This window comes from Trichoplusia ni, chromosome 2 (genome assembly GCF_003590095.1).
Source record: "Trichoplusia ni isolate ovarian cell line Hi5 chromosome 2, tn1, whole genome shotgun sequence".
Taxonomy (NCBI): domain Eukaryota; kingdom Metazoa; phylum Arthropoda; class Insecta; order Lepidoptera; family Noctuidae; genus Trichoplusia; species Trichoplusia ni.
Genome location: NC_039479.1, coordinates 8,678,456 through 8,688,670, shown reverse-complemented (window position 1 = coordinate 8,688,670; position 10,215 = coordinate 8,678,456). Strand labels below are relative to the sequence as shown.

Here is a 10,215-nt window from a genome sequence, read left to right as displayed (position 1 = left end):
AGTGCGTCATACAAGACCTTAATTGCCGCAACGTTAGAAAACCCTTGAGATTGTCTTAACACTAAACCCAGATTCCTATAGGCCTTTTTACATATTTTGACAATATGTTCCCGAAAGTGTAACTCCGGTGTAACAATCACCCCTAGATCCCTTACCTGCGAGACTCGTTGTAATGGTGCGGCTTCTATCTTGTACTCGTAGCATATTGGCGTCCGTGCGCGAGTGAATGACATAACTGAGCACTTGGATACATTAAAGTAGAGTTTATTATTAAAACTCCACTCCACCAAACTGTTAATGTCATCCTGCAATCGTTCGCAGTCAGAAGTACTTTTAACCTCAAGCAGCAATTTAAGGTCATCTGCAAATAGTAAACATGCCCCGTGTCTAACAACCTTCGGTAGGTCGTTTACCATTATAATAAATTCAAGAGGCCCTAAATTGCTGCCTTGACTTACGCCGGACCTCGTAAAATACGGTTCTGATTCGCACCCATTGACGTCTACATACTGCTGTCGATCCTTCATGTAGCTGACAAAGAATCGCAACAGGTGTGGAGTACATCCGACCGCTGCCAGCTTCCTTAAAAGTATGTCGTTATCAACCTTATCGAATGCCTTCTGGAAATCGAAGTAGGCCGCGTCCACCTGAACACCTGCATCCACAGCTGGCACGACCTGCCCCATGAAGTTTAGTAAGTTTGTAGCAGTGCTGCGCTCGGGCCGGAATCCATGTTGTGAGTCTGACAGCTGCACCTTAACTTGCCTTTGTATGCAGCGTTGAATGGCAGACTCAAACACTTTGGCCGCTGTTGACAGTACTGCTACTGGCCTATAATTCGTGACATCTGGACCTAACTTACCTTTAGGTACGGGAATAACACGCGTGGTCTTCCACCTCGCAGGAAAGATCTCCTTTTCTAAACAGTTGTTAAAAATATATTGAAGCGGTTCTGCTAGTACCCTGCCACAATCTCGGAATAGAAATGCTGGTATTCCGTCGGGGCCAGATGATCGTTTCGCTTTAAGATTCATGAGAGCTTCCCGTACCTTATTTGGTTGGATGCCAATAGATCTGGTGCCGAGGTGTCTCAAATAGCTGGTAATCCTTAGCCTTGAATTAAGTCTAGGAATCTAGACTATCAGAAAATTAGGCGTTATATTTCGCTTGTTACTATCCTAAGAGGAGTGGTTTCTTTGACTGTAGTACCTACAAATAAGTCCAATTTGTTTTAGCCTTATGTCCATTTCCTACATTAATCCTAGAAAATTATTCTATTCTTGTAAATGGATCAACAACAAAATTTTTCCTATTACCTATTACGAGAAAAAAAATAGTTTACAAATACCTACTTCTAAGCTGTCAATCACGTTTCATCAAATAAAATCCAAAAAACAGTCGCCAATCACAGAAACACTCCAACCACTTCACCTAAAAACAAAACACACATTGGAATTCGTATTCCAAAATTTCAAATTCACTCTACAATGGCCGTGCAAAAAAACAGACAAAAGCACAGATAAGTAAAGCGTCCGGTCAATAGGTGGGTTAAAAACTCCCGCTTTGTGTGGCCCACGTCACATAGCTACCTAACATCAATGGTCTGTGAATACTGGCCGCCGTGAATACTTGACTTTTATCATCGGAGCTCTTGAAAAAAGAACAGCAGAGGAATACTGAAAAAGAAAAAGCTTTGTTGTCGGGTTTCAAATAAAGAATCGGATTTCAAAATACGATTTCGCGAGGACGTTTTACTTTTACGAGTGGTTAATGTTTTATTTGTTTTTTTTTTCTGTGCGTGGACTTCTTTCTTAAGTCATGTTTGCTATGTTTACCATTTATTAATTTGTACTACAAGTAATATTTGACAGAATAGAAATAAACTGTCGAACAAAAGACTCATACAATCTTACCTATTACGTTAATAAGAAGTATACACACACTTGTAAACTGCTTAGCAACAGCGCTTCACAACTCTATCTTGAAGCATATCATTTCGTGGCTCCAAGATTATTAATTCAAAGCGCCCTAATAAAACAGGCTGTAGTACCCACAAAGAAAACTTGAGATGATTCTGAGCAGTTTGTTGTTCTGAAATGGCGGAGACATATGGTAGGAGGCCTACTCCCGACTCTTGAATTTGGATTTTTGCCAGTGAGGGAAAGAGATGGCGCATTACGAGCTGTAGAGTGGCATCTCACTTTCACAAATGAAATAAGCTTTCTTAAAGAGTTTATGGTAGTCGATCTGGTCGCAATTTACGGCAGCCCTGCCTCAAACTTGAGCCGTTTAGCAAACACTCGAAGACTCGTGACAACTTTACTTAACAGTACACTTTGAACCTGCACGTCTTGTATTTTCTGTTGGCCCGATGTTATCGGGTTCTGATGACGTCACACTTATTCGCTTTAACGCTCTCAACTCTGTTACGATTCGAGGATACGAAGTTGTTTGCTTATTTTCTGTGTTAAATGTTGTGAAGTTCTGAAGTTCTGTATTTATTTAAATTAACGTTTGTTTTACTTGGATTTTCGACCTACTCCTTTTAACTCACTAGGCATATAAATAGCGAATCAATTAGATTTAAATCCCTACTATTTTACAAATTACTATATTTAAATGGGTAACGGTTTGTATAGTTAACAAAGATTTGTTTAGATTCCAATCAATAGACCATAAGAGAAAAAGGAAAAACGATTGATGTTTGCGAACTCTCACCGTCTGCGAGGATAGCCTAGTGGTACAGTCGCCTTGTCGAACATCGTGGGTTTGATCCTCGCAAAGGACAGATATTTCTATTATCTTGTAGAATACAAAACCGTTTCACTAAATACCGCTTCCAATTTAACCTTACTCGCATTATCCCCTATACTGACGTTTATACTAACCAATAATCAATTCCCCGTAGAATAATGAGTATTTATTAACATCATTATTAATTAACTTGGTGACAGAAGTGCTACTGACGTTTTGAGAGCCCGTCGCTGACCGTAATATGATTGACTTAATTCAATAACACGAACGACGGATAAATAATTTACTTACAAAATGACAGAATTTACTTTTAAAGGTTCCATACACAATGGTTGAATGCGGTAGGCCTCTACTGAGCGTCCGCTGTCCGTCCGACACCAGGCTATATGTCATGATATTATGTCATCGTTATAACTAGACAATAGCAGACGAGTCCTAAAGTGGAGACCACGAACCGGCAAAAGCACTGTAGGACTGTGCATTCGTGGATCACACAAATGCTTGTCCTACGCGGGAATCGAAGCCGCTCGGCTCTCCGTGCGGTCATATCAATGAGTGTTCATAGTTGTTTTGAGTCTTTAAGAATATAGACCAATTCAACAAAAAACATTTATTAATTAGCATAAATTAGGAACACTCCAACACATTAAATGCACGTAGTCAATTAATTCAAGACGTGTCATTGGATGAGAGCAAGGGCTCGGGCTCGGTCCAGCCAATCGGAACGCGCCACGTAGCTGCCACAGAGCACGCGACTGCCAGAGAAGCCAGTCCTGCCGTGTAACACTCTGAAGTTATCCATCGCCATTACTGTACCTACAAGTTTCAAAAAAGGTTAGTCATCAAAGTTTCTAACTAAATTAACTAATGACATAGTTTCTATGTAAGTTTAGTAGCCGTCATTAATGGTAGCCCATATTCAAACGCTTTCTTGTAATGAATGGGAGATGATAATATCAGAATGTATATTTTTTTTGTGAGAAGGATGCATGACTGAGTTTAAAATTAGTACTATGGTTATCAAAGTAATATTAGAACAAAAAACAATTTTTGGTCATTTACCTGGTTTTAATTTAAACCTCCATTGGTTATTGATGTTTTCATAGTGTTTCGCCAAGCTTCTTAAAGAGCGATAGTAAGATCGGCAGTCGTTACTGTTTCGAAAAGCCATTGCAGCGCGGTCGTACACGTTAAACCTGAAATAGAGGTTTAATTAGTTATTCAGTAGAATAAGATAAGACTAATTTTGTGAAATTTTGTGAAAAGATACGTTGATATGACTATACGATAAAAGCATTATTTTTTATAAGCTATTCCCTCACTTAGGAAGTCTGCGTAACTTGCGTCATGCAAAGGTAACGTATACCACTCGGCTATCCAGTCTACTAGTGCAGGGCATCCAAAATTATGACAATTCTTTTTTTCAAACAATTTCCCCTCCGAGGAATTAAATGCTTTGATCGATGGGAGGGATTTATTAATCCAAGATTAACGAAATTGATTTATATATAACACAGCAACATTTAAAAAATAGACTGAGTTTGTATCCCCATTAAACGTACAACAGAGTAATGCTACCATACAAGTGACTGTTAATATAAACTCTAAATCATTCCTCAACGATTTAAAAAGCAAAGAAAACTTTCTTACCTAATTTGAACCAAATCCCCTGTATCATTATCCACTCTTATAACTGGTGCGGAGTACGTGTGATGGTGTCCTTCTTCTATATACTCGGCCTCCACATTAAAAGTCGTCAAGAACTTAAAGTCTTCAGGTAACTCCTGCTTCAGTTGATTCGCTCCATAGAACCCGTCTACTAGTATGGTTTCACCACCCGTCCCGTTTGTGTGCTCTAAGCAGTGTAGGATTTGCAAGCTGGAATTTAGAAGGATTACAAGAATACAAACAATGGGTATATAAAGTATGAATTTACAGGTTTCTAAGTTCTTATGATCAATTCATGTATTCAATACTATTCATTAAACTGTCTGAGGGATATTGGAAAATAATGTCATCATGCCTATTATTTGTATTGAATAGTACGGCTATAATATGTATGACATTTATCTGTCATTGCGTACTACAACACCCAAATATACTGAAATCCCTAGAAAATATACAACATTTTAAAATTAACATTACTAGACTCACTAAACTGATTTTTTCTTTAAAGTAAATGTGTATCTATTCCATAACAAATAAACCAAAAACAATAATATTTCGATTCATTCATGCCCAGACGATTTTATTTGTGAACCATTTTAACAAGATATAAAACTGTCCGGCGAAGGGAAAACTCAAAGATCTTTACGAATCAAACGATGTGTGGCTGCGTCGACGAATTTCAGAACTTCCTTTTCCGTCTATACCATAAAAGACATTCTCGACGATACAGCTATTACTCAAAGTACCTACCGTTATTGTTACGGAAGTCGAATGCTTGAGGAGTCGAAAACGAATCGCTAAACAGAGGGTCTACTACCACATCCGAAAGTAATAATAAGATGGTTGTGGAAGCGTGACGGCGCAATACCCAGCATAGAGCGCCATCTCTTTCCCACAAACGCAATAATATTACTTTAATATACAGCGGTAGGCCCCCAGAATTTGAAAGCGACCAACAAACGAAAGCTTTTTCGAATAGACCCTGAAATAATAATGACGGAAAGGATCCCAGTCAAAGAGGGTCACAAATAGGCCTTTGCAAAAATAACTACCTTCATTATTTGTGTAAATCATAATGGTTTCTTATGGAACGCGTTCCTTTGGCAAATTGAAAACAAATTGTATTTTTGTCGTTAGAATTTTAAGTACTAACATTTTTGGTCCGGACATTTTTAAAATGGCTGGCTACTTATCACAAAACATGCCTCTAATGTTTCATTACATTTCTATTACAAAGAAATTTATTTCCAGGGATGTAAACGTTCCAAAAATATACCTTCATTTGAGAGGCGATTTGTAAAAAGGAATTCTTAAGACATTGTTAAGTAAATACGAGTATAATGTTATGCGTAAGCACGCTTGCTTCAAAATCTTTGCTTTCATCTTCCGATTTAAAAATAACTTAAAAAAGCTTCACTTACAGATATGTAATTATATGGCCCTTTGTGTACTAGCCAAAGCAAGTCTTAAAACCCTCATCGGCTTTATTCGCCAAACGATTTTCATAACAGAATTACTTTACCATTATTACCAAACTAATAAAGGCGTAGTAAAAAAATAAATTTATACAGGCATAAGGCATATTGAGAAAACACTAACCTACCAAAAGAACTTCTTAACATCTTTAAATATTGGTATGGAAGCCAGATCAACAATGTACGCTGGAATGGAGAGCTGTCTGAACCATATAGGTTGGGGTGCGGGGTGAGGCAGGGGGGGTTAAGTTCACCTACGCTCTTCAACCTTTATGTTAATGATCTGATTGAGGAACTTAGCAGTACCAGAGTCGGTTGCCATATAGATGGTGTCTGCGTCAATAATATTAGTTACGCAGACGATATGGTGCTGCTGAGTGCGTCGGTCTGTGGGTTGAGAAAACTTGTGGCCCCTTGTGAAGGATATGCAGAACAACATGTCCTGATATATAATTGTAAAAAGTCGGAAATCATGGTTTTCGAGGCTGGGGGTAAAAACACTAGTGTCATACCACCTGTTGCACTCAATGGGATACCATTAAAAAGAGTGTATAAGTTTAAATATCTGGGTCACTCATTGACCCCCAGCCTTCACGACGATGACGACATTGAACGGGAGCGGTGAGCGTTGTCGATTTGAGCGAACATGCTGGCCCGTAGGTATGCACGTTGTTCCCTTCAGGTAAAGATCACACTCTTTCGAGCTTACTGTACTTCTTCCTACACGTGCAGCCTTTGGGCCCGATATACTCAAAAGTCGTACAGCGCTCTCCGCGTTCAATACAATAACGCGTTTAGGATACTGGTGGGGCTGCCTCGCTTCTGTAGCGCATCAGGAATGTTTGCTGACGCACACGTAGATTGTTTTTATGCGACCATGCGAAAGAGATGTGCCTCTCTGGTGCGCAGGGTGCGGGCCAGCTCCAACAGTGTCCTGACTATGATTGCTGGGCGTTTGGATTGCTCATACGTAAATCATTGTTGTGCCGTCTCGCATGGGATAAAGCAGCGGTGACCCGTGTGAGTTATTCGAATTAATAAAGTTAATTTATAAGTTAAATTAAATTATGAAATGTTACTAACAATAGTTTTAAGCAAAACTAACATTATTGAGTCATGGTTACTTGAATAAAGAAATTATATTATTATTATTATAAGGGCCTTTTCGAAAAGGTCATCCGCGGCGAAGGTGGGATGACGATCTAGTCCAATGCGCGGGAAGCACGTGGATAGAAATCGCAAAAGATAGAGACGTCGGAACGAGAAATAGGGAGGCCTGCGGCCAGCAGTGGGATCTAAGATAGGCTATATAAAAAAAGACGTAAGAAGTAACAAAATAAATAAATATGATCATTTACCCAGCAGCTTCAGTGAAATATGTATTGTCATTATGAGCAGCTAAAGGTAAGTTCGTATATGCTGTGTCGGCGTGGTCAGCCCTTGTGGTAAACTTCCACATGCCTCCAAATATTGTATGCTGGACTCCACCAAGAGCTTTACAGACTTCCTCTGTAGCTTCTTCTGATACCCCTACCTGTAAAGCGCTTAAGGCATGATAAATTGAACTCTAAGTGACTCAAAATAAGTATATATTGCTTGCATTTTTCACCTTGTTTTAGTTTAATATTTATGTGAAAAATGAGAAATAAATGAGGGAACATTTATTTCTCATCTTTCACACAAATTACTAAAATTGTCTCAGATTACTTCATGATTATGATGTAAGCAATCGTATTAAACATTTATAAATCGTCCACAACGACTTCACTAATCGCTATGACAATTAACATTTTTATGACTTCATAAATGATCTGAATATTTTAACATGAATTAACATTTTAGATGACACGAAATGAAAATTCCCTTCAGAATACTAACATTAAAAATTTTAAAACTCATTCCAAACACTACGAACTTTTTGAAAATTCTGAGAAACTCTCAAGGAATTTGAATAGATTATAGGTATGACAGATAATAAAGAATTAAAGTTTATCAATTACTCATAAAATGGGCATGGAACAAGATTCAATAGGAACAATTTATTACCCCTTCAATCAATGCGACGCCGTAGTCGAGAAGTGACTGGAAGACGTGCTTCGCGCCATCCACAGACTTAAGAAACTCATCGACATGGACCTTAGCAATCTTGTCCGATATGTCTCCATGCCATAATACAGGTTTAAGTCTTTTACTTTCTTTCCACGTTTTGTAGTCGAATTTGGATAAAAATTCCGCTGTGTACGTTGATTTATGGTTGTCACTCCCTAAAAAAAAGCAAATAGTAGAAGAAACATTATGTTCACTTAAAATAAACTAGTATTGAATGAATGCCAGATATTCGTTCCTTTCGTTTAACAGACTGGAATAATTAATTGATTGACTTTTACTCCTTTGCTGAATGCTTTCATGCATTCCAATTTGTAATGAACTCAAAGAAACTTAATTTATTTTATATTTACTCACATTCAACATCAATTTGCGTTTCATTGCTCTCTATATTAAGGATCGTTGCATCTGGAATCTCTAGTATATGATTAGCTCTCTGGAATGTATCTGAGTGGTAACAAGATGAACACCTGAAAAAGAATTAAGTTTACTACTACAACAGCCAAAAGGGGTGCTAAACCTTTTTTAGATTTCTAATGAATATTTTTTTTAACTAAATATTATTGTTTTAATTGATGTGAATGCGCGATTTAATTTTAAGTAGGCTTTATTCCATTTTTAAACGTGTGTTAAAAAAAACGATGAAAATATTTATGTTTCGATGTATTTATTTATATACCTAGGCATGTACAAGCTCTGTTTTTACAATTCTGATATCGATTCCCAATTCTATTATTAATTTTCTTTTGCTTACAGGCGTCATTTGATTTATTTATCTATACTAGATATTACTATATAGTTATAATACATTGATTGTAAAGAACGCAAATAACATAATGCAAGGATTAACGAGGATTTTCATTGCTTAAAAATTCTCTTGGGAGTCGGGTTTCAAAGAAATCAAATCAAAACATTTTAGAAAAAAAGTCATGAATTATAAAGAAAAATTTGACCCTTACAAAAAAAAAATCTGCGATTTTCTTAATATTTTTTTATCATTGAAGAATTTGAACAAACAATTTAATTGGGACATTGTAGTCTTACAAAAGCTTAGTCAAATGTTATAATAGTTACCTGCAATGGTCCCTTAGCCAACAATCCTCAAATCTGATTGAGTTTCCATCTCCAAAGAGTACGTCGAGGGCTGTGTCCACTGCGAGCGCGCCAGCGATGGCTGTGCAAATAAAACTGTTAATGAAATCGTACCGATCGATATCTACGAAGATTCCGTTTGTTTAGACCAATTGGATTTTCTTCTGAATTTAAGAATCTAGACTTGAAGGTCTAACAGTTTTTTTGGGAGTTTCGATTATATTAAAGTGCTCAATCGTGACAAAAATAGGTCACTTAATTTCTAAAGTATTTATGTACTGGTAGTCAGAATTCTTGGGATTTCTTAACAATAAAGCAGAATGGGCTGATATAATAATTTGTCATAATAAATTATACATCGTTTGTAATAAACGACAATGATGATATTGTCATCGATAGGTTTACTAAGTTGAAGTAGGTAAATACCACAAAAAAATATAAAGATTTCTTTTTATTTAAATAATTTGCCCTTTTATTTTTAATTACGTGCCCTCATAAAAAGTTCACTATTGAAAATGAAATTGATATAATTTAACAATTTTCATTCAATGTTACAATACCGATGGGAGTGTAACCTCATAAATTACTGATTTCTAAATAACTTAATCTTGACAAAGACAAAAACAATAAAAACAGATTAAGATCTAAATACTAGAAGAAAAAAAAGCACTCACTTGCTTTCGTCATGTCGAAAAAATCCTGGTTTAAAACAGAGAACACTTCACCGCAAAGTTTAGTATAATACTGAGATGGTGATCAATGTTCACAGATCTTATCGATACACTACCCGGACGGTCAAAGTTGACTGACTTGTTTAATAAAGATAAATGTTGTTACGTCATTCACGGTCAGTCTACCTATTGAGGTATTGTCCAAATATTTGATCAAATGTTGGTGTCCAGTATCAGTACCATAGTTGGGTCATGCATGATGTGGATACAATAAACACGTTTTAAAGTAAAAGTTTGCAAAAAACATAATCTTTAAAGTTAAAACCTGTTTACTATGAAACTGGTCCAATATTGAAAGACTTTAAAATAGTTAGGTATATTTTTAGTACGTCCGAAAAGCTTACTTGCACGTCATCTTTCGTAAACTATTCCTCTAACAAATAAGATCA

The 10,215-nt window shown here is 36.8% G+C and overlaps 1 protein-coding gene across 1 annotated transcript; it reads right to left on the bottom strand.

Moving 5' to 3' along the window:
• Positions 1-3,390: 3,390 nt before the first annotated feature.
• Positions 3,391-9,845, bottom strand: LOC113506445 (trimethyllysine dioxygenase, mitochondrial-like). The gene is made up of 8 exons (XM_026889300.1): positions 9,770-9,845; positions 9,078-9,177; positions 8,361-8,473; positions 7,944-8,161; positions 7,256-7,431; positions 4,405-4,632; positions 3,817-3,950; positions 3,391-3,570 (listed from the first exon to the last, which is right to left on the bottom strand). Exons 1-8 carry the CDS (start codon positions 9,780-9,782, stop codon positions 3,434-3,436), a joined length of 1,119 nt encoding a protein of 372 aa, XP_026745101.1. The 5' UTR covers positions 9,783-9,845; the 3' UTR covers positions 3,391-3,433.
• Positions 9,846-10,215: the final 370 nt, after the last annotated feature.

What these genes read in the sequence shown, in the direction of transcription:
- LOC113506445 (XM_026889300.1), bottom strand. An exon ending in TGGCTAAGGGACCATTGCAG is followed by an intron (nt 8,474 to 9,077) that starts GTAACTATTATA and finishes ATTCTTTTTCAG; the next exon opens with GTGTTCATCTTGTTACCACT. An exon ending in GCGTCGCATTGATTGAAGGG is followed by an intron (nt 7,432 to 7,943) that starts GTAATAAATTGT and finishes AGCGCTTTACAG; the next exon opens with GTAGGGGTATCAGAAGAAGC.